Source organism: Thamnophis sirtalis, unplaced genomic scaffold, assembly GCF_051295495.1.
Source record: "Thamnophis sirtalis isolate CommonGarterSnake01/CBP01778 unplaced genomic scaffold, rThaSir2_p1.2 scaffold_5, whole genome shotgun sequence".
NCBI lineage: Eukaryota > Metazoa > Chordata > Lepidosauria > Squamata > Natricidae > Thamnophis > Thamnophis sirtalis.
The window spans coordinates 21777709-21803391 of NW_028261385.1; the positions used below are offsets into that span (position 1 = coordinate 21777709).

The 25683-nt window shown below is 42.0% G+C and overlaps 1 protein-coding gene across 1 annotated transcript in view; it reads right to left on the reverse strand.

Annotated features, from left to right (window-relative positions):
* Window positions 1-1046: 1046 nt before the first annotated feature.
* GDNF (glial cell derived neurotrophic factor) overlaps window positions 1047-25683 on the reverse strand; it is a 40905-nt gene continuing 16268 nt past the window's right edge. The window contains exons 2-3 of the mRNA XM_087715069.1: window positions 18005-18202; window positions 1047-3565 (exon numbers count right to left, since the gene is read on the reverse strand). Of these exons, the coding sequence (XP_087571195.1) occupies window positions 3081-3565; window positions 18005-18176 (657 nt within the window). The 5' untranslated portion in view covers window positions 18177-18202 and the 3' untranslated portion in view covers window positions 1047-3080. The remainder of the gene's footprint in view (window positions 3566-18004; window positions 18203-25683) is intronic.

Sequence of the window (25683 nt, forward strand, 5' to 3'; positions counted from 1 at the left end):
AGTTAAAGAAGATGATGAAAGTTTTATCAATGATAAAACATATTGCAATGAGTTTGATGAAGTGCTATCCACCTGGGTGTCCATGATTTTTGTTCAAATGGTAAAGTAAGTGATTTTTTTTTAAAACAACAACAACAGTTTGAATTCCTGATATTAATTCTTAATACTTTTTTTTAAAAAAAGAAGAAAAACTGTATACCTTGATCCCAGCATCACTATCCCATTGTAACTTTGGCACCTCTTTAGAAGAAAGAAGCTTTAAATAAATAATGAAACTGAAACTCATGTCTGAACCATAATAAATAATAATAATAATAACTTAAAATCTCAATAAATATTTTCTCTAGATTTGACTTTAGACAGGATGCATTGCATCAAGTAGTCTTTCTCTTCACTCACGATGACCGCAAATAAAAATGTAGTTCATTAAGTAAGTGATCTTAGTCCTTCTTTAAACCAATAAAAGATCCACATTTTTTTTAAATGGCGTTTTGCTAGACAGGTGATTAAAAACACAGCCTGCTATGTTGGGAAACAGAAAAGGTGCCATCCTTCTCCCTCTTACATTAATCCTTTTTCAGTTACATTCTAAATTAGTTAGCTTTTAGAAATCCTCCATCTTTTTCATCATCATTTGTTTAGAATTCAGCAATATACTTAAAAGTTGAGCTTGACTTCTTTCCCATACAGGTACTCCTTGACTTACGTCCACCATCGAGACCAGAAGTTCTGTCGCCAAGCAAGATGGTCGTTAAGTGAGCCCCACTTGATTTCACAACCTTTTCTGTCACAGTTGCTAAGCAAATTACTCCAGTTCTTAAGTGAATCATACGATTAGGTGAACTTGGCTTCACCCATCGACTTTGCTTGTTGGGAGCCAACTGGGACGGTTATCACAGATGGTGATCTCCTGACCTCAAAAATGCTGCAACGGTTGTAAATATAGTATATGCCAGTTGCCAAGCAAGATCATGGGGATACTGCAACGGTCATAAGTGTGAGGACCATTTGTAAATCCCCCTTTTCAGAGCCAATAACTTCAAAAATTATTGTTAATTGAGGACTACCTGTATATAAAAATATGAAATTGCTTTCAATTTACAGCTAGTCCTCAGATTAATGTTGCTAAGGGAAACATTTGTTAAGTGAGTTTGCCCCATTTTATGACTTCTCTTGTCACTGTTGTTAAGTGAATCATTGCAGCTGCTAAGTTAGTAACATGGTTGTTAAGTGAATTTGGTTTCCCCATCGACCTTGCTTGTTGGAAGGTTGGCAAAAGCTGATCCCATGACACCGGGACACTGCAACCATCGTAAATATGAGTCAGTTATCCAGCATCTGAATTTTGATCACATGAAATATGGGGATTGCTGCGACCGTTGTAAGTATGAAAAACAGGCCTAAGTTACTTTTTTCAGTGCCGTTGTAACTTTGAACGGTCATTAAATGAACTATTGTAAGTCAAGGACTACTTGTATGTGTAACTCTACTTGAAGCTTTGTAACTGGAGGACTCTGTTGTGAGTTTCCTTTCTGACCGATTGGTATGGGTAGAATAATTCTGCATTATTCATAAGGCACAGGAAAAGAAGCTTGTTAATGTCTTCACATCACAAAAAAGAGGGATGTTGTGATGTACAATTTAGCTAAGTGGTCTGGCAAATCAAGGGCAGAATTTCAAGTTTAGATTTTGGTGAAGGATTTCTAAAAGAGACTGTTAGCAACGGAAGACAGAAGTCTACAATTGCTTGTCTTTCCATAAACAAGTATCAAAAAAGTGCTGAGTGAATTGTTGGGAACTGTCAGTTCTCAAGCTGGACAAATTTAGCCAGCAATTTGTATGAACGCAGAGTTCTGCTAGGATAATTTCCTCCTTTCATCAAGTGTGTTTTCTCCATTATAACATTTCTATATATTCCACTCTTGCATCTCAAATATCCCAATAAATTCCTCAGGATTGCTCACATAGTGGCCTTCTTCAACCTGGGATCTCAGTTTTCCGAATGCTTCAGCCAGTATGGCCATTATGAAGAATTCTGGAAACCCAGTTCATATTAACTGGAGGATGCAAAGCAGGGGTGGGTTCCGGCCGCCATTACTACTGGTTCGGTGCCCGAAAAAGTTTGCACACGCGTGCTCGCTTTGCTCACGCACACACCAGACACGCACTCCATGCGTGTGCCCATTTGCACTTAAAATGATCTGGGCATGTGCACAACATTTAAAAAGGAATAAAAATTACATTTTTTTCAATGAAGGCTGTTCTGCACATGTGCAAAACAGAAAATCAAGATGGCACCACTGAGGATAGAACCGGTGCGGTCACGTGTCCGCCGGAGTTACTACCTATTTGAACGAACCGGACCGAATAGGTAGGAACCCACCTCTGATGCAAAATTAGGGAAGGTTTGGATCAGGGGTGTCTACAAGGGATGAAGGTCAACAAGACTGAAATCATGGATGTGGCTGGATAACCGAAGCATCGTTCCTTTTTAACATGCCATCAGACATATTTAAAAAGGGTTGGCACTCCAGTCATCATCTAATCATGGTGGCCATTCTGACATTGTTGATTCCATCCCCGGGAGCCCCTGCACCTGATCACAAAACACATTCTTCTCAATATGAAAGACAGATTATGCCTCCAGATTGGGATGAAAGCCTACGATCAATAGTTTAACTTCCATTTGGGGAGGATGGTGGGTGGTAGAAAACAAAGAAGGAAGAAAGGGGGCTTGTGTTGATAAGCACCTGTTCGGCTAAGTTTTGTGCCAATGGTGGATCACCTCAAAACCAACGGTGTAAAATAATTCCCATTCATCCTGGATCTCAGCCCCTGAGCATTGATGTCTATTTGCCTTCCTGTAGAAACCAAAAGCTCCATCATGTTGTAGCTTCACCAAGTATCCCGTGCTGGATTTCCACCAACCAGGCTCGCACAGCTGTTGTTCTCCTGTATGCTTGGTCCTCTTCCTTCATCTGAAGCCAACCTTTTTCCTTTCCTCGGGAGCCTTGGTCCCCTTCTTTGCCCATTTTAGCAGGAATGCAATATCGTAGCCCGTGTCCAAACACACAAGGACATCAAACGCACCCACATTTTTTAGCGGAATGTTTCCTCAGTATGTGATAAGTTGATAGGTCATCGTCCAAAAACGAAAGGTCGTCATCGTAAGCAATGGGTCTGCAACAAGGCTGTGGCCTGATTTTGTCACTGACCAACTTTTTATTTTGGGTTAAATTGTTTAAAATTTGGTCATACAGGGTTACAGCAGTCTCGCACGAACCACTACAATAACGGAAAATCAATTCTTCTTTGGTTGTGTATCCCAATCCCAAGTCAGTCACATTTAAGTGAATCTCACTTAAGACACAATCCCGAGATTTGAGTCTTTGCGCTCTCCGTCCTTTCTTCTTGTTGGAATTATTGTTCCTTCCGGCATTTTGCCGGTTTCTTTCCCGTTTGGAGAAATGTGGTTTATCTGGTGATCTCTTCAGTCTTTTTAAAGTGGTTTGAATAAAATCCATCACCTCCTCAAGTTGGCTGGGATAATCCACAGGCATGTTAGCTGTTGGGAAAAGGAGAAAAACAACTTGTCAAATGATTGCGTATCCATCTTACTTCACATGGAGAAAATGATCTTACTTACTGAAATTTCTAGCAGGCACATGGTTAAATCTGGGAGTGACAACTGCATACGTTAAAGGCTGCAAAATTCAATTTTTAAAATTTGATTTATTACTGGATCCAACTCAACAGTGACACTCGGAGTGATATACACTAACAAAACACAAGCCATAAACCATAGTGTTAAAACAGATATTGTACAATACATAAATACGACATACAGAATATAAATTGATGAAACAATTATCATAATATAACCAAAAGAAAACTCTGCTCAACTGGACCCAAATTATCCCATGATCATGGTGTTGTGGCCCGCCAGTGGCCAGCAGAGCTGGCAGCAGATTCGGACAGTGAGGAGGGTGGGGAAGAACAGGGGCCACTCCTGGAGTCTGGAGAAGGCTCTAATGAGGGCTCTATACTGGAGTCAGACAGGGGACGAGAGCCGTATGCCAGTTATCAGAGTATGCCTTCAGAGTCAGATATCAGTGAGGCAGACGAACAGCTGGAGCCTGTTCCCAGTGTGCACACGTGCAGAGTTGTCAGATGAAGGGAACAGCTAAAGAACAGGGGTTGATTTGGCATGAATGGCCACTCCCAGAAGAAATAAAAGAGCGAAAGGGGAGTGGAGTTTGCAGGAGACAATTACTTCGCTTAATTGGTTTGGGACTCTCTGAGATTCCTTGCCAAGTTTTGCAGATATTGGCCCGTCAGCTCTCCAAGCCAGATAAGGTCTGTGACTGTACATCTTCCCTTGAAAGACTTTGCTGGATGTGAATGAGCAGAATTCTCAGTAAATTAATAAAAGGATTTTTTGTTGGGACAAGGAATTTGCTTCATACTCTCGGGAAGCCTGGGTCACAACACATGACAGTTTAACAAAATGTATGTTCTATAGGCATGATTTCAAAGTTCACAAGGATTAACACATTTTTATCAAGACTAAAACCTCCATTGCTTCCTTCTTCTTTTGGGTACAGATGTTGTATAAAGCGATTGTGAAAATTCCAACATTACTTTTGATGTTGAAAGAGGTCCATAAGATAGGCTAACCTATTTAATACATATCCATTGGTTGACTAAGTGTTTCCATGGAAAACTAGATTAAGTGAAATATTAGACTGTGATGTATTCTCACAGCACCTAGTCACTCCTGAACAGACAGAAAACTTCCTTAACTTGATATTCCCAATGCATTGGAGTACAACTGTAATTTCTATCCAGGAGAACCACTGGGAATTATGAAAGTGGTGATCTGATACATTTCGAGGGTTCAGATTACAGAAAATTGGTCTATTCCTTGTCTATGACACTCTATAAGTTGCCTATTCATAGTTCTATCTCATTTCCACAACTGTCTGAGTATTGTTACCCACCTTTTAATGTAAAAATGGGCACGAATTACAGCTGGGGGAGGAGGACATTTTTATTTGGAGCATGGCAATGACAGAGTGAACAGGATTTAAATGTTGGCTTTCAAATTTATTCAGATTGGGTTTACACACAAAAAAATGCACTAAGCCTCAAAATATAACTGATCATATTTAAAGTTTGAACACAACTAATGCAAAGAAAAATATGGAATCTGTAAAACAGGTCTTCAGGCCACATCTAACCCATGGTTCACAAGATTATCATAGGATTACCACTCCTGATTTACTGGAAAATATCTTCCTGGATTCAAGCCACTTTCAATCTATCTATGTGGGAATGCATCTGCTCCTTTGAGTGATACTTGCCCTGGAGAATCGCATTATTAACTAATGCAACTAACTAACATTATATGTTAGGATATGTTTTCAAACTTAAAAATAGTGTAGATGGGACTATAACCCATAAAGCCAGGTTAGTTGCACAAGACTATGATGAGGCCTAGTTTAAAGGCTACAACGTTATGTACAGCATTAGTGTGGGCAGCTAAGAATGAATATATAGTTAATCATTTAGATGTAGAGACAGCATATCTTCATGCACCGTTGCAACATACTAGATATTTACAGAAGCCTGCGGGATTTAAAACTGATAGTAAAACTGATTGTTGGAGGTTGAAAAAGAGTCTGTATGGCTTGAAGCAGTCAGGATATGAATGGAATCAATGTATAGTTAAAGAGTTAACTAAGATAGGTTTTAAAGCTGGCATGGCTGATCCATGTTTGTTTAAGAAAGAAAGTAATGGTGTGATTTCATTGTTGCTATTGTTCACTGATGACATAGCATTAATCACTAAAACTGGGCAAGAAGCTATGAGGATTATAACACTGTTAAGGACGCAGTTCAGTATAAAACATCTGGGTGAGATTAGGCAATATCTTGGTTTACAGATAGATAAAACTCGGGGAGGGTACAAAATCTCACAAACCAAGAAGATTAATCAGAACGTTTAGGATGGAACTGTGTAAACCAGCTAAAACTCCAATGGGTCAGAAATTTAGCCATGATGATGTAAAAAGCCCTGTGTTTGATAAAGGTATTTATCAATCATTGTTTGGTAGCTTATTTTATCTGAGTAATTGGTCAAGGCCCGACATAGCATATAGTGTAAATCAATTAGCCAGGTTTAATGCTGAACCTACTGAAAGGCACTGGCAAGCTGCTAAGAGGATATTAAGATATCTTAAGCAAACGATGCATTATGCATTGTATTTAGAACCTAAAGATGATCTGAGCTTAACTGCATAGGCTGATGCAAGTTTTGCTACAAATGTGTCTACACGGAAATCAACATCAGGGTTGTATTCCTGGGAAAAGCACTAATTGGATGGTGGTCTATTAGACAAAAACATTTAAGTCTATCAACCATGGAGGCTGAATTCTCATGTTTGTCATTATTATGTACAGATTTGATTTGTTACAAACAACTCCTACTTGATATGGGGATTGACATACAAAAGCCTATTGTTGTTTACGAAGACAATCAAGCAGCAATTCAGATGGCATCCAATCTTGCTGTAAAAACTAGGTCAAAACACACTGATATAAGATATCTGAAGGTAAGGCAAAGTGTGAATAGTAAATTAGTTTCACTGGAGTACTGCATGTCTGAACATAACATTGCAGATCATTTTACTAAGGCCCAAGGTAATATAAAGCATAAACGTTGTTGCGAGGAATACGGATTAAGATTGTAAGATTTATATATTGTCCTACCCAAAGGGGAGAATGTTAGGAATATAATCTAATGGTTGGGTTGGCAATATATAAATCACGTAACAATGCTATACCTGTTTCTTTAAATCATACTATAAAATGTGATTGGTTGCTGTTTTCCTCAATCGGCCATAAGAGGGAGCCAGAATGACTGTTAGCTCTCTGTTTGTTAGATGCTGGGCTGATCTGATCTGAGTGTTTTGGAAGCTGGCTGTTAGAAAGTGCTGTGAGCTATTGTAAGTTTTGCAACTGCTAGCAAACTTTGAGTACCGGACTGTTTGTATGATTATGGACTAAGTTATTTGGATTATCCCTTAACTGAAAGACATTGATGACTGACTGTCTTATCTGTGTACGACTTGGACTGTTTGATGGACTCTGATACCTCTATTTCCACGAGAGTAAAAGCCTATTTAAACTGCAGTGTCTCTGTATGCTGGTTTGTGTGTTCTCCAACACAACTATCACAACGGGGATCTTACCTAACAACATCCCATATCAAAGTAGTTTTAGCCTGCTTGTAGAGTTGATTTCCTGGTCTGGTCTACATGATAAGGTAAAGGTTCCCCTCACACATATGTGCTAGTCATTCCTGACTCTAAGTGGCAGTACTCATCTCAAAGCTGAAGAGCCAAGGCTGTCCGAAGACATCTCTGTGGTCACGTGGCCGGCATGACTTTAGAGCCAAGGTGGCGCAGTGGTTAAATGCAGCACTGCAGGCTACTGCTAGATCAGCAGTTCAGCGGTTCAAATCTCACCGGCTCAGGGTTGACTCAGCCTTCCATCCTTCCGAGGTGGGTAAAATGAGGACCCAGATTGTTGGGGGCAATATGCTGACTCTCTGTAAACCGCTTAGAGAGGGCTGAAAGCCCTATGAAGCGGTATATAAGTCTACTGCTATTGCTATTGCTATATGACTAAATGCCAAAGGTACACGGAACGCTGTTACCTTCCCACCACAGATGGTCCCTATTTTTCTACTTGCATTTTATATGCTTTTAAACTGCTAAGTTGGCAGAAGCTGGGACAAGTAACGGGAGCTCACTCATTCCGTGGCACTAGGGATTCGAACCGCCAAACTGCTGACCTTTCTGATCGACAAGTCAGCGTCTTAGCCACTGAGCCACTGAGTCTACATAGTAGGCCTATATAAAACCAAAGATAACCCAAATATTCCAGCCTGCTTTGCAGATATGGCAGTGACGGGGAAGGAATCTGAACTGACAAGTTAGAACCTAAAGATTGTAGAATTGGAAGGGACTACAAGCCTCCTCTAGTCAAACCCTCTGCAACGTGTAGGGAAACTACCGTAATTAAATCATCCATGGCAAGTAGGTATCCAGCCTTAAAAAAAAAATCCACAGATGGAGAACCAACAACCTCCTTAGGTGAACTATTCCTGTTATTTGCATCCTGATTAAGTATGGAAATCTTCATTGCAAAATGTGCAAGCTTTGGAGGAAATGGAAACATGTTCACCAACGATGGATGATGTATTAACACTGCTAAGGAAAAACAAACGTTGAATGACTCAAACCCTCTTTGTTTGCATACTAAACTAGAAAAGACAGCTGGCCAGCAATCCTTCCTATAATATAAACTAGTACTGTATTTTTTTCCCCAACAAGACGAAAAGTTGCTTCAAATTTCTGCGGCACTGAAAAAATAGGCAGCACAGGCCGATTTATTTGATATTTTTTGTGCCTGTTATATATAATTCCTTCTGTGAGACCATCTATGACAAGGGTGTAAAACTCAAGGCCTGCGGGCCGCAGATCTAGCCCATGGGGCCACCCCGCGAACACTGATGGACCGGCCTGCAGTGCCTCTGCCAGCAAAAACAAAGCTCTGGAGGGCCACGTGAGGTCCCCCCAGCTCCGTTTTCAGCTGCAACTGCCTCTACCAGCAAAAACAGAGCTCGGGAGGACTGTGTGCCACCCTCCTAAGTTCAGTTTTTGCTGCCAGAGCGCTCGGGCCACCACAGATGCCCCTGACATGAGTGACATCAAACTGGCCATACTCATCCTGGCAATGCCCCCCCCCCTCTGACTTCCCAAGGTCAAATACAAATACTTTTCTGGTCAGAGTGCCCAAAGCGGATGTTCGGGCCAGAACCCCCCAAAATAGAATGCATGCACCCTCCACATGCGCGCACCCCCATACATGAACAGGAGAGACCCAAAGACTAGCTGGCTGTTGGGAGGCATGCACACACGCATGGCAGAGCTGAACTGGGGTGATGGCTTGCATGCCATCAGAGAGGGCACTGCATGGCACCTCTGGCATGCATGCCATAAGTTTGCCATCATTGCCCCATACCATTCTAGACAAGTGGCTATCCAGTCTCTTCTTAAAAGCCTCCAGTGATGAAGCACCCACGATTTCTGGAGGCAAGCTGTTCCACTGGTTAATTGTCCTCACTGTTAGGAAATTTCTCCTTAATTCCAGGTTGCTTCTCTCTCTGATTAGTTTCCAACCATTGCTTCTTGTCCTGACCTCCGCTCCTTTGGAGAATAATTTGACCCCGTCTTCTTTGTGGCAGCCCCTCAAACACTGAAACACTGCTATCATGTCACCCCTAATTCTTCTTTTCTTTAGAGTAGCCAAACCCAGATCTTGCAGCTGTTCTTCATATGCTTTAGTCTCCAGCCTTTTGAGCATTTTAGTTGCTCTTCTCTGAACCTTTTCCAAAGTCTCAACATCTTTTTTTGTAATATGGTGACCAAAATTGGTTGCAGTATAAAATCAGCAACCACAGGTAAAGGTAAAGGTTCTCCTCGCATATATGTGCTAGTCGTTCTCAACTCTAGGGGGCGGTGCTCATCTCCATTTCAAAACTGAAGAGCCAGCGCTGTCCAAAGACGTTGTCTGTGGTCATGTAGCCAGCATGACTAAACACCAAAGGTGGTACCTATTTTTCTACTTGCATTTTTACATGCCTTTGAACTGTTAGTTGGCAGAAGCTGGGACAAGTAATGGGAGCTCACTCCGTTACGCGGCGCTAGAGATTCGAACCACCAAACTGCCGACCTTTCTGATCGACAAGCTCAGCATCTTGCGAAAGAACAATAGATTTTGACCTGCCTTTTTCTATTGAACAGCTAATTTGCCACATCTGTGCAGGGTTGCTGTGCAAATATGACGGAATGCAGGGTTTCTCCTACAGAAGTTACTTTTTTTCCTTTCAGATTTTCTCCCTGACGTATGGTTATATCTAAAGCTGGACACGTTAGTTCCATCAATATCCCTCATGGTTTGCTTGGTGCCAGTAAGGATGGAGATAAAATACTGAAGGAATGCTGCCACATTTGCTGCCAATCTATTGCAGTGTGATGGGGTTCCTTTTTTCGAACTAACATGTGTTATTTTACAAGGGGGCAGTTGACACAAAAAAATATGCATTTTGCTATATGGTGATATTTACAGCATGTATTTAGAGCAAGTATATAACAGTGTTCCGTGTGCCTTCAATGTTGAGTCATGCCGGACACATGACCATGGTGACATCTTCGGACAGCGCTGGCTCTTCAGCTTTGAAACAGAGATGGGCACCACCCCCTAAAGTCGGGAACGACTACCACATACACTATATTGCCAAAATTATTCGCTCACCCATCCAAATAATCAGAATCAGGTGTTCCAATCACTTCCACTAAGGGCTTGGCTCCTTAGTTCCAGTGAAAGGAACTCTGAATGCTTCAGCATAACAAGACATTTTGGACAATTCCATGCTCCCAACTCTGTGGGAACAGTTTGGAGCTGGCCCCTTCCTCTTCCAACATGACTGTGCACCAATGCACAAAGCAAGGTCCATAAAGACATGGATGAGAGAGTCTGGTGTGGATGAACTGGACTGGCCTGTACAGAGTCCTGACCTCAACCCGATAGAACACCTTTGGGATGAATTAGAGCGGAGACTGAGAGCCAGGCCTTCTTGTCCAACATCAATGTGTGACCTCACAAATGCGCTTCTGGAAGAATGGTCAAAGATTCCCATAAACACACTCCTAAACCTTGGGGACAGCCTTCCCAGAAGAGTTGAAGCTGTTATAGCTGCAAAGGGTGGGCCGAGGTCATATTGAACCTTATGGATTAGGAATGGGATGTTACTTACAGTAAGTTCATATGCGAGTAAAGGCAGGTGAGCGAATACTTTTGGCAATATAGTGTATGTGCGAGGCAGGGGTGGGTTTCAACGCAGCGGTCCCCGCGAACCGGTTGGTTGGCAAACCCGGAAGTAAGTAACTTCCAGGAACGGCGAAGGGCCCACCCGCCCGCCCGCACTCCTTACCGGTCTTTGAAGGCTTCTGCGCTTCCACGCAGGTGCATGACACATACAGCGCCTGCGCAATTCTCCGCAAGCAGCTGGATGGCACATACAGCGCCTGCGCGATTCTCTGCGAGCAGCTGGAGCATCACGCAGGCGCTAAGACGCATGCGTGAACTGTGCGTGTGCACAAGGACGCCGCTGGCCCTGTTCCAACCAAACCAGTTGGAACAGGATTAGCAACCCACCACTGGTGCGAGGGGAACCTTTAATTTTACCTATAGCACAATACTGGATCCTCCTAAGTCCCCAGAGACTATCCATCTGTGTCTCTCTTGCTTCCTCTCTTTTTCTCTCAATTCCTTCCCCCTTTTACAATAACATGCTAAAGATGGCTTGATCTTCTCCTGCTCAGCTGAATATCTACTGAATATCTTTGCTGACAGAAGAATCTTTCTCAGGGTCATCTGCCCAGTCCTTCCCCCAGAGACAGGGCTTTGCCACAAACAGCTGATCATCTCCCCCTTTCCAACCAGGAAATTAAGTGTGTGGTCCACACATTTAACTTCTCTCTTCAACTTTCTTCTCCTGCCACTCGGTTAATTTTATGCACATACTTTTTCTCTTCTCTCTCCTCCTTCCCTCTTCTATTTTTAGTCAGACTAGTAGCATGGCCCCCTCAGTGGAGGTGGGTGACACCCCGCCCCAGCTATGTAGCAGACTGGAACAATGGGACTGCTGTCTCCAAAATCTCCTCACAAAAGCTCTGGCCAGCCAGAGCAGCTCATCAGGCCTTGTGATAAGTGCAGTTTCTCTTCAAGGCCGACACTGAAGTTTCTTTTCTCCTTTTTTACTCAATAGCTGGCTCATGTCATCAGAACAGCCAACAGGCCAGCCAAAGTAACAACTGAAATTTTACCCAATTTCAATGTAAATGGGTCAAGTTCTACCTGTGCAGAGAAAGAAAGATAGAAGGCCTTATATGTCCTTAATTGTTCTGAAAGTTCCTAGACATTTTCCTACATAGTATCTCTACAACAGGAGGATTGAGAGATTCAGAAGCATACTTTTGTGTACAGGGCAGCAGTATCACTGTGCACATGAGCAATCCATTGAAACAGCAGCTAATAGAGACAACCTCAATCCAAACCAGTGGTGGGTTTCAAATTTTTTAGAACCTCTTCTGTAGGTGTGGCCTGCTTTGTGGGAGTGGCTTGCTGGCCATGTGACCGGTTGGGAATGGCTTGCCAGCCATGTGACCGAGTGGGAGTGGCTTGGCAGTCATGTGACTGGGTGGGCATTGCCTACTTGTAAAATGTGATGAAACTCACTTAACAACGCTCTTGCTTAGCAACCAAAATGTTGGCTTAGAAACTCTTGCATTCGAAGCATGCAAGTCTTAAAGCTGTCAAGTTACAACACCCTTGCACCCCTAACCCTTTAGAAAAAAAAACCCAGGGGTGTTCAAACTTGACACCTTTAAGACTTGTGGACTTCAACTCCCAGAATTCCTCCTCTCACTCTTCATCTTGATGATGTGCGGATGGGCGGGGGGAGAGAGCTGGAACCGGTTCTAAACAGCACTGTAGATTTGTGGAACCTCTTCTATAGAAGAGGTTAGAACTGGCAGGAGCCCACCCCTGATCCAAACCATACATATTGGGAATCAAAACCTGCCTCAAAGCTTATATAACATTAAATAATAGTTATTCCAGTTTATGAAATATTATTTGGGAGAACAGATCAAAATAGCAATAGCACTTAGATTTATATACCACTTCACAGTGCTGTACAGTCCTCTCTAAACAGTTTACAGAGTCAACATATTGTCCCCAACAATCTAGGTACTCATTTTACTGAACTTGGAAGGATGGAAGGCTGAGTCAATCTTGAGCTGGTGAGAATCGAACTGCTGGCAGTCAACAGAGTTAGCCTGCAATACTGCATTTTAATCACTGTGCCACCATGGCTCTGTCTCCCCTTAGTGTTTGGGGAGGCTTAGTGAGAGCAGCTAGTTATGTTATACTGCTGTTTCATTAGGTTTGATTCTTGTTCAGTGATGTATATTGACTGAGCATGCCTTATCTATCTATCTATCTATCTATCTATCTATCTATCTATCTATCTATCTATCTATCTATCTATCTATCTATCTATCTATCTATTGTGGAGGAAGAAAGCAACTGCAAATATGACTGATTGTGGTTGACTAGACAAAAGAATATCAATGACTCTGTTATATCACATTTTCTAAGCATATTCAACTTGCAAAACAGCAATACTGTGATAAACAGAAACTTGAAGTTTCAGAAGATACTAAATTAATTTTTACTCATTCCCGAATTTAACTATAAAGAAACACTAAGGTTAATCTAGATACAATTTTTTACGAAAACTATTTTTGGTTATTGATAAGCCTCTTTGCAAATACCATATTTTTCAGAGTATAAGATGCACCAAGATTTTGAAGAGGCAAATTATTTTGCACTCTGCAGACCTCACCAAAATGGCCCATTTTTCGTGAAAACGGGCCCGTTTTTTAATTAAAAAAGGGTATGCATAGTCTTTAGGAGGCTTATAGAGTGCTCCTGGGGGCTGGGAGGGGCAAAACAAGCAAAAATGGCCCATTTTTTGGTTATTTTTGCCCCCCCCGAAGCCCCCAGGAGCATTCTGGAAGCCTCCTAATGGCTATGCACAGCCATTTTTGCAAAGGAGGCTGTATTCAGTGTATAAGATGCACCCAGATTTTCACTCCCTTTTTTGAGGGACAAAGGTGTGTCTTGTACTCCGAAAAATACGGTAATAGTTTCCTAGCCCAGCCTTCACAATGTTAGGTTGATGTATGAAGAAATTAATTAAGATTTAAATCACTTTACAAGAAATAATTAATAGCAATGATCATAACTGACTGGACAATGACAGCTTACTTCTGGCATTTATTGTCAGAAATTTTTATTTATGATTTTTCATTACACTACCATATTTCCCTAAAGCGACTAAAGAGGGGTTCTAAAGAAAAGAGAAACCTGAGACTTTCTAGAAAGTCTATTTGGGTATGAATGCCTTCATCATACAGAAAAAAAATCAACAATTGAGTCAAACAGTCAACAATTGAAGAATTATAGTAGTTAGTGTGGTAGAAGGAAGAAAGCATGACAAAAGTTTAAACATTTTGGCTAACTTGCATCATTCCTGTGGCTTCCTTCCAAAAAAAGTGAAGAGGGAAACCCAGGAAAGATTCCAGTGGAAAGACAGAGAAGGAGGAACAGGCAAGGCAGAAAAGTGGAAGAATGCAGATGTGGTTTTGCATCTGTTGGAAAGATGCTGAAGAGGCAAAAATGGCTGAGAATCCCTATGTCACCAGAAAGCAACAGTGGAAGACTACTGTATAATTTGCTCCAAGCACAATAAAACCCACCCGAGGAGCCCAAGGGGTGGCTACAATTCACGGAGTACATCTCATTTGCTCATAAGAAGCTGCTTTTTGGTCCTCTTTGTGTTACAACAGAGTGAGGCACATCCATTGCAAGGCATAACTATCCGCAATAGTGTTTCACAACCTTGGCAACTAAGATGTGTGGGCCTCAAGCTCCAGAATTCCCCAGCTTGTAACATTTCTAGAAGTTGAAGTCCACACATTTTAAATTTGCTAAGGTTGAGAAACACGGATCACTAGAAAAGCATTATTCTTTTAAAGTTTTGAGGGTGGAAAGGCAGATTGCTGCCACATACATAATATTAAATTCTCATGCAACGTAGTACTCTAGGAAACAGAATCAAGTGCATTGTACGCAGGTTGTGAACCAGTAGTAAAACCGGCAGCAACCCACCACTGATATACATCACCAACTGCATGAATGCTATAGAACCGGGGTGTCAAACTGAAGGCCCTTGGGCGGGATCCGGCCCACGGGGCCAGCCTGGAAACAGCAAAGCACTGGCCTGTGGTGCCTGTACCAGCAAAATGGCCATTTTCGCTGGCAGAAGGCTATCAAAACAAACTAAAAAGAAAACAAAAGGAGAAATGTTTTGCATTTAAGCATGTAAGAAGGGACAGGGAAAAAAGAAAGGGAAAGAGGAAAGACAAAGAAAAGGAAGGAAAGATGGGAAGAGAGCAAGGAAGAAATAATAAGGAGAGAGGAAGGAAGAAGAAAGGAGAATGAAGAGGAAAGGAAAAAGAATAAAAGGAAGGGAGGGAGGGAGGGAGGAAGGAAGGAAGGAAGGAAGGAAGGAAGGAAGGAAGGAAAAAAGGAAGGAAGATTATAATGTGAGGAAGGATCTCTGGGAAGCCCTGCATTAGCACTTGACCACAGCAGGTGCCCCTGAAATGAGTCCCACGTTATGCCCACCATGGCCACGCCCAACCCCTACCCCTCCAAGGTCAAACACAACCCTGATGTGGCCCTCAATGAAATTGAGTTTGACACCCCTGTTAGTGAACATGGCCTTCCCTGTACAGATTGCAGTACAATCCTGTTCCCTACTCTATCCATACTTCCACATACATGTGAAGGGAAAGTGAATAGAAAGCTGCACTACGTTCCAAGAGAGTCAGCAGTGTATATCGCCAGTGAAAATATTTCATTTCATCATGAAAATCCCAAGATTAATTTGAACTTTGATTTCAAGAAAATCTGGCTTTCATTCGCAGGATGCAACTCAATGCACATGGGAATTGGCCCAGCTGAATTTGGTAGGTGTTTTTTTTGTAATAAAGTTTTTTATTTTTTCATTTTCATACAAATAACCACATCTATACTGTTACATCAACACTATTTTGTATTATTAAATATTTATGTCAATTTTTATGTCTTACCATCAACCCCCAAGCACTATTATTGGCTCTTCTGCTCCCCATACACCATATTTGTACCCTATCCATCACTTTCATCTCCCTCTCTCCTCCTCCCTACCTCCTTTCTTCCCTCTGTCATCCTTCCCTTCTCTACTTCCCCTTCCTCTCTCCTTCTCCTCTCTCCTCTTTCCACTCCTTCTTTCTCCCCCCTCCTGCCCTATCTCCTAACCCTCTCTTCTTCCTCTTGTCTCTCCTCTCTTCCACACTCTTCATCTCATTTGCATGGTGTATTTTGGCATGTGAGTGGGCTCCATTTTATGTTGATGGTATTTATAATTCATTTCAATAAACATCTTTAATTTTAACATATATCCTCCTTTTTTTGAAAGAAAAAAGTATACGTATATAGCAATTATATTTTTAACTCCCCCCCCCCAAGAAAACTTATTTTTGGCCAGAATGTGGACCTGGTTACAATTTCCAGTTATTCTCATCATAATATTGTATAGTTATACATCATTATACGCTCCAAATTTTTAGTTCTTTATAATCTCAATAATTTTCCATTATAAGTATGTTTCAAGTTCCCCCTCCATTTTTCCATATCTTTACTTATCTTACATTTAATTGTCTTTAAATTACAATCTTGCTGTTCAATGCTTATTACAATTCCGTTGATCTGCTATAAAAAATAACAAGCAATACGAACCTCACTTTTGTTCATCTTCTTAAAAGTTCTATATGTGTCCATATTTCATATATTTTAACCTATATTTAATTATCTTTCCATTATCTTATTCAATCAATTAGCAACTCAGTTTAATTATCATGTAAAAGAGTAAATCACATACCTCTACTTTATATTCTCCACATAGCAATTTATAAATATCTGATTTCTTCCTAGTGAGCCTTTTATCCCAAACTCTAAACTACTTTTTCTACTGGGTATATATTTTTTCTTCTCCATCCACTGCTGCATCTTTTGGCATATTCCCTGTCTCCCTGTCTTCTCTTCCTCTTTTCTCTTATCACTCCTTCCTTTTTTCTCTATCTTCTCCATTCCTGTCTAGCCGTTTCCTTTTCTTTTAATCCTTTATCTATTCTTTGTTGGGACATATCCTCCCTTTACAATTTTCCCTGTGCCACTGTCAAACCCAGATAAGTCTTTTGTCTGCTTTTTATTTTCCATTGTTTCTACCATTTCATTATTCGGTAGGTCTTGAATAAATAAGATTAAACCTATAAATTGTAATGCTCTTGATCTGAAGCCAATCTCAAGGAAACAATCTCTGCAAGGTGGCTTCTGTTTAACAATTTATACAGAAGACCCAAGCTTCCTGATCAACCCAACTTGGAAAAGATTAGTTAAAAAAAAAAGATATAGGAAGCTAATCTGCTGAAAAGAATAGAATAGAATTACAGAGTTGGAAGGGACCTTGGAGGTCTTCCAGTCCAATCCCCTGCTTAGGCAGGAAACCCTACACCACTTCAGACAAATGGTTATCCAACATCTTCCTAAAAACATCCAGTATTGGAGCATTTACAACTTCTGGAGGCAAGTTGTCCCACTGATTAATTGTTCTAACTGTCAGGAAATTTCTCCTTAGTTCTAGGTTGCTTCTCTCTTTGATTAGTTTCCACCCATTGTTTCTTGTCCTGCCCTCAGGTGCTTTGTAGAATAGCTTGACTCCCTCTTGCCCCTTTGGGGCAACCCCTGAGATATTGGAACACTGCTATTGTGTCACCCTTAGTCCTTCTTTTCATTAAACTAGACATACCCAGTTCTTCATATGTTTTAGTCTCCAGTCTCCTAATCATCTTTGTTGCTCTTCTCTGCACTCTTTCTAGAGTCTCCACAACTTTTCTACAATGTGGTGACCAAAACTGGATGCAGTATTCCAAGTAAGCAAAGCAGCAGCAACTTACATCATACTGATTTGCAGGAATGCCTTTAGCTCTAGTCTACCTTGTGCTATGGGGCAACAATGGCAATCCCTTGACTGTTTCTTCCTTAGCCCCCATCTGCCCATCCCCATCTGAGACTCTGTTGGAGGGCAGAGCTGACTGGGTCATCTCAAAAGGACCAAAAAACAGGAAAGAAAAGCCGAAGGCCAGTAAGCAGCTGTAAAAACAACAAGAAGTGGCAGCAAGAAAGTGGAATGTGTGCTTACAATCCATTGGGCCAGCGTAGGGATTCGGCAGCCTGCTGGTAGTGTGGTCTTCTTCAGCTCTTCCTAGCACTGAGCGGGCCTTTTCAGGAGGTCTCTTACCAGCGGGAAGCGGAAAGGTCGAGATCGAGTTGAGTAGCACCACGCAGACAGTCATCATATCCCATAAATTCATCTTAGAGTCCCTTCCAGCACAAGACCCTGGCAAATGGGAGACATACATTAGTTTTCACCTCTTCTTCCCTTGGAGTGCCATCTGTGTTCAACTCCACCTCTCTTTCCTAACCTGGCCTTCCCTATCTATTGTAAATATATATACTGTATATATATATTTATATATAGGGCACTGCACACCAGAACAACTAGACACAAGGAGTTTCCCCTGAATGCCATCACTCTGCTAAACAGCTAATTCCCACAACACTGTCAAATAATTTACTAAGACTGTATTACTATTATTCTTCTCATCCTTCCTAGTACCTATCTCTTCCCACTTAAGACTATAACCATATTGCTTGTATCTTTATGATTTATATTGCTTTGTTTCCTAATATAATTTGATTGCTTAATAGTAACCTATGACTATCACTGAGTGTTGTATCTTATGATTCTTGATGAATGTATTCTATTTTTTTCCTGTACACAGAGAGCATATACACCAAAGACAAATTTATTGTGTGTCTAAACACACTTGGCCAATAAAGAGTTCTGTTCTGTTCTGTTCTGTTCTGTTCTGTTCTGTTCTATTCTATTCTACTCTACTCTACTCTTACTTTACTCTAAATGCAACCATTTTAATGATCGATATAATAGCAAGCACAATGCTTGGCATTTAATTGTTTATTAAAAGTGAGCCATAACTTTTCTTGGTGTCTTTCATTCCAAGACACCACAGCTCCCCATAAAACTGGAGTTCATGTATAAAATGTAGGGGAAACAATGGTTTTAAAAAAATCTGGAATGGGAATGAGAACTTAATAATAGAATATTGGTCAAGATTCTGGAGCTCTATTTATTGTCCCTACTTTGGATCACCCAAGTTTTCTACAATGTAATGGCCATAAGCCCTATTTTATTTTATTAGCATTTGTTATTCTCCCCCCACTCTCTCATTATCATCTATCCATCATCATCATCATTACTCATCCATCCATCCATAACCCAATTAATTCTTACTTTAAAATGAAAAGTTGAGCCCTAAAATTGTTCAGCAACCATTTCCATTCGGACAGCAGCAGGTTCCTAGTCACAATTTTGCCCAGTAAAGTGAAAAATACTGTATAAATATCTCTCTACCTTAAAATTATGTCTAATACGTAATATCAACATACATAAATGGAAAGCATAAATGTGTTCCTTTTTTCTGGAGATGATCTCCTCCTAGCATCATTTAGAAATATGGGAACATTTAGCTGCATGTACCCTTATCTAGTGAATGGTTGTTCTTTGCTGTCTGGTAAATCAGAATTCGCCAATGGAAGACAGAAGCCCAGCAGAATAATTGTATCCAGGATTCTCTTGAACCAAATGACATGCTTTCAAGGTCCTGTCTATTTTGGCAAGACCCACAATCCATATTTTGGATAGTGTATCACAATTGCCTGTTACTAGAGTGTTTTGTTCCAGCAGTTCTTTCACAGCCTAGTCATTAGCCCTGATGAAAAAACCTGTCTGTCTGAGCTGCACCATTTCATATCCTCTTAAACCAGGGGTCCTCAAACTATGGCCCGTGGGCTGGATACGGTTCACTGAAGCCATTAATCCGGCTCGCGTGGGACTACAAGGTTGCCCTGCCCACATCACCCCGTCTACCCATTGGCCCTCACCCGCCTTCTGGAGGCCATAGAGGCCAAAAACAGGATGTGTAGAGGCCTCTGGAAGTCAAAAACCGGCCTGTTTTTTGCCTCCCTGTCCAGAGAGAGAAGGAGGGAGGGACACACACACATGCACACACACACAAGTCCCTCATACACAATCCAAGGCAGCCACATCCCTTCCTGAACCTGCTTTCCACTCCCAAGAGCATTGTATATTGTTTGGACTGCTAAATTGGCTATGCTCACCCAGTCACATGACTACTTAGCAATGTCCACCCAGCTTGTCTGGCCCCCCAACAGTTTGAGGGACCGTGAATTGGCCCCCTGTTTAAAAAGTTTGAGGACCCCTGTCTTAAACATTGCCAGAACCTCACCCAATAGTTGCCAATGAAACGCTCCATTTTAATCCTTACAATCCAAAACACTTCAAAATATAGAATTATACCTTGCACACTCAATGATATTAGAAGCACAATTTCTTTGAAGAAAAATCTTTATTGTAGACAATGATCAGTCCATAAAAACAACTTACATGCATACCAATTCAGTAAATGGGTCAATCAAACTCTCTGCACTTCTTGCATACTGCATGACAAAATTTGGCTATGCTTTAGGAAACAGAATCATTGGAATTTGAAAGGAAAGGTTTTCAATAAAACTAACCTGAGAGACAAACATATTTAATTAGGTGTGGGGTTAACAATTCCCAGTGAAAATCAGTATAAAATGGACCATGCAATAATTTCATTGCCTTTTTCATCACATAGGCCAGTGTTTTTCAACCTTTTTTGTGCAAAGGCACACTTTTTTCATGAAAAAAATCACGAGGCACACCACCATTAGAAAATGTTTAAAAAAATTAACTCTGTGCCTATATTGACTATATAGCGGGTGTTTTTCCCACGGCACACCTTACACTATGTCACGGCACACTAGTGTGCCACGGCACAGTGGTTGAAAAACACTGACATAGGCAGAGTCTGGATTTAAATGAGTTGCCTCTGCATCTCCTTCTAAAACCATCAATGGAAGAATATGCCAAGGTTAGGGTCTTCCTTAGCTTGGGAACAGTAATCTGTTTCGGGTATTTAGCCGGACTATATGGAGTACAGGGGCTACTTAAAAATACTACTTTGAAGACGAGATCATTCTATTTTATTATCATTATTCTTGAATCATTGGCGGCCTTAGCATCTGCTCTTAAGGAAAAAACCACAAAGTTCAAGTTTTGTTATGCACAGGGGTGAAATTCAGCAGGTTCTGACAGGTTCTGGAGAACCGGTAGCAGAAATTTTCAGTAGTTCAAAGAACCAGCAAATGCTACCTCTGACCAGCCCTAGAGTGGGGTGGGAATGGAGATTTTGCAATATCCTCCCCCCAGGAGTGGGGATTTTGCAGTATCCTTCCCCTAGAGTGGGGTGGGAATGGGGATTTTGCAATATCCTTCCCCCAGGAGTGGGAAGGGAGTGGGGATTTTGCAGTGTCCTTCCCCTGGACTGGGGTGGGAATGGGGATTTTGCAATATCCTTCCCCCAGGAGTGGGAAGGGAGTGGGGATTTTGCAGTGTCCTTCCCCTGGACTGGGGTGGGAATGGGGATTTTGCAATATCCTCCCCCCAGGAGTGGGGATTTTGCAGTATCCTTCCCCTGGAGTGGGTTGGGAATGGGGATTTTGCAATATCCTTCCCCCAGGAGTGGGGAGGGAATGGGGATTTTGCAGTATCCTTCCTCTGCTACGCCCACCAAGCCATGCCCACAGAACGGGTAGTAAAAAAAATTGAATTTCAAATTTTTTTACTACCCGTTCTGTGGGCATGGCTTGGTGGGCATGGCAGAGGAAGGATTGGCCCATGTTTCCTTTCCCTCTGCCCAAGTGAATTATCTAAGTTAGACAACAACTAATTTTGAGCAGTGGGAAGTATAGCTGGAGGGCAGCTATGAGTTCATGATGGCTTCCTGCAATGGATCGGAGGTGGAAGTCACTCCCCATTTGACTGTCGACTGAAATGGTATAAGGTTTCCTACTTGAGCAGGGGCTTTGACTAGAAGACCTCCAGAGGCCCTTCTAACTCTGTTAATCTGCCAAGTTGTTACTCTGCCCTATGTTTAATTAACAATGTTTCTGGGCTGGCACTGCCAGGCGCCTTTGCCACTGTCTTTTTGACCTTCTAATCTGCCACATATACAATAGCTGAGTAGTGATGCCTGAATTTAGAAGAGGATGGTTCCCGTTTGTGACAGCTATGACAGACACTAGATTACAGCTCTCTTGCAGAGGATTTCCAAAACTTTTATAATAGAATAACAGAGTTGGAAGGGACCTTGGAGGTCTTCTAGTCCAACCCCCTGCTTTGGCAGGAAACCCTAGACCACTTCAAACAAATGGCTAGCCAACATCTTCTTAAAAACTTCCAGTGATGGAGTATTCACAACTTCTGGAGGCAAGTTGTTCCACTGATTAATTGTTCTGTCAGGAAATTTCTCCTTAGTTCTAAGTTGCTTCTCTCCTTGATTAGTTTCTATCCATTGCTTCTTGTCCTGCCTTCAGGTGCTTTGTAGAATAGTTTGACTCCCTCTTCTTTGTGGCAACCCCTGAGATATTGGAACACTGCTATCATGTCCCCCCTAGTTCTTCTTTTCATTAAACTAGACATACCCAATTCCAGCAATTTTAGTGACAGTTTATAAAAGGTCATGCATTCCTGGTTCCAAAAAGTACGGTAAATCATCTAAACTAATAGCATTATGTCTTAAGAGCCTTTCTATGAACAAAAGAATGGGAAGGTGATAGAGATGCCTGTGAATGAATTGGCAATTTATTTTGCAAAGGCAGTTTGCATTAATTGATTGTTTCTGCTGTGTGCAACAGATCAGTTCCTTTCAATTAAAGTGTTTTCTCTCCAGTGAGGATAGTGAGTCACTAAGATTGAGTTGTATGGATTATTAGCTTGACTTGGAAGAATGCAGCTTTTCTTCCCTTCTGAACTTAAGTCATTCGTTTATGCTGCAGCCTCTCACATTCCGTTTCTCCTTCATGGACATAAACAGAAGCAGATGAGGCCCATTGAGTGAGCATCTGGATCTACCTTTGCATTACAGAAGAAATACAAAATGCCAAAAAAAAATTACAAACTCACTTATGTAAATACCACCATGTGTTTGAAAACTCACCAAGAAAGAAACATGAAAGAGAACAACAACAAAAATAATCTTGGTCACAAGTTATAACTTGACGCTCTCCTGCAGACTCAAGGTAAAATTAACCTGGTTCCAGGTCAGACCATACAAATTAGTTGCAATTCATAGGATTTCAGGATTTTAACCCAAAAGCACTTTTTGAAAAACACTTCCAATCAGAGGTTGGATTCAACCGGTTCGGACCGGTTCAGGTGAACTGGTTGTTATGGTTTTGCGCAGTTCAGAGAACCGGTAAAATTGACCACTGGCTAGCCCCGCCCTGCCCACACCACCCCGCCCCACCCTATATATTATCTTTCCTTCACCACGTGGTCCAGACAGTCCAGCTAATCTCTGTGCCTCGCCTGCTCTGCTCATGCCGCTTGCTCCCCCTTCGTCTCGGGTCGGAGCCCAGGGATATGCCATTCCCTGGCTCTGGCCTTGCTCTGGAGCCGCTGTCCTCGCCACCTGCCTCAGCCAGGTCAGAGAATGCACCATTCCCCAGCTCCAGTCTTGCCCCAGAGCTGTTGCCCACTTGCTGCCCACCTTGGCTAGATCAGGGAATGTGCCATTCCCCAGCTCCAGCCTTGCATGCCGCCACCCCCCTCTGGCCTCAAACTACTGGGCGGTTATTATCTAAAGCTCTGCAGCAGAAATTTTGCAGCAGTCCTTTGCCAAAGCTCAATTGCTCGCAGAAATGCTCCATGTGGTCTCCAGGTCAGCAGCTGCTTCTCTTTGCTGCTGCTCTTGCTGGGAGAGAGAGCGTCTCTTGTGTAATTTAGCAGCGGTGAGTCGCCACTTTCCTCTAAGTCCCATCCGGAAAATGCGCAGTACAGATAAGCAGCATTCAACATGGCTGCCGCTCCTCTGTGCCCCGCGCTTTCCAGATGGGACTTAGAGGAAAGTGGCAACTCACAGCTGCTAAATTGCACAAGAGATGCTCTCTCTCCCCGTTAGAGCAGCAGTGGAGAGAAGCAGCAGCTGCCGCGGAGAGCAGAGATGGAGTGGAGCAGGCCCCAAAAGGCTGCTCGGTCGACCTCTGCCACCTGGCAGAAGCTGCGCATGCACATGCACTCACATTTTCAGCAAACCAGTTGTTAAGTGAGTTGAATCCCACCACTGCTTCCAATCCAAAAAACTCCCAGATTTCCCACCTTGGTAATAAGGTGTGTGTAAGAAGGTTTACAAGTAAAAGGCAGCAGCAACTCCCTGCTGCCCTGATCAAATTCTGCAAAATAGATGGATTGACTGTCCATAAACCTTAATGCTCAAGATTTCCAGAGTCATTTGCTTTGTTTCCTTCCAAGGAGGAGAAATTCTATTCTTAGCAGGACAACTCCTGTCGGGGAAAGCTATTACAAGCAGCAGAATGGGAGAGCCATTCTCTCATTTCCTTTAGAAGGTTCATCAAAGGTACAGCTGCACCTCTACTAAAGATGCAGAAACCGTACCTCCTTTGCAGATGTTCAACTAATAATATACAACTCGCAGGGTGGAGGGAGGGAGAGAAGAGAGGCTTTAGGATTTTAAATACATCTGTAAAAAATCTCATCTGGGCCCCAGATGTGTGGTTACCTGGTTTGGTGAAGGATAAAACCTTCTGGGCTTGCTCAAACAAAGATTATTATAAATGCCCCATGGAGCTGACGTTTCTTATGGTCTTCGAAATGCACTTCTCGTTCGTTCTTTTTCAGTTCAGAGTGGGTTACAGTTTAAGGGCCTCTCGCTTGTTTGCAGAAGAAGGTTCGTCTGCCTTTCACATCAAATAAAGCAACAATTGGGCAACTTCCAAGCATCAAATGTTGTATGGGTACCATGCCTGGTAAGACTGGGATCGGGGGAGTGGTTGAGCAGAGACAAGAACAGGAAAAAGGAGATAAAAAGTCATCTGCAGAGTTGGAAGAAAACGTAGCTTTTTGGCTGAATTTTCCTATCCCCACTGAAGCCATTATCCGCCTTGCAAACAGGCAATCTGGGACCAATCAAGACGTTTCCCATCCTTTCAGCTCATTTCACCAGAACAGGCTGGTGTGCAGACTGCCTTAAATTCCACTGGAAATATTTCAAAACTGTCCTTTGATTGGGAGACGAGTTTCTTTCATTTGACCCCAGTTTTGGATACGGCAAGCAGTTTGGAGGTCATGGGCAAAGTAGGCAAAAGAGTTTGCAGGTGCTTAATGAGATCCAGCATGCAATACTCCCCATCCAATTTTCCCCCCATTGCCAAGTCTTCAGTCTTTCATGGCAAAAGGCCATGCAGGTAAATCTGCAGCATGCTTATCTCTTAACACTGAACAATTATAAGCAGTTTATCAACACGACCTGGATTAAGGCTTCTAAAACAAGGGAACAATAGATTCAAAACAAGCTGGTGAGTGAAGCTCTCTCCTAGTCACTTTGGTTTCAATGGGAATGAAAGCCACAGCCATCCACGATCCACTCAGCACGAGGTTTTAGATTCAACCAGACCAGTAATACTTCCTGAACTAATTACATCATCCTAAATTATGTAAACACTTAAAGGCAACCTCTTCCTGTGCAAGGTTTTTTAAAAAATTATGTATTCTTTCTAGGCTTAATTCTTAATTCTGGATGAATTTTACTTCCGTGTTCTAGGTCAGTGATGGCAAACCTTTTTCACACGCTATCACACAGGCTCATGTGCCCATCCCCATAATTTAATGCCCCC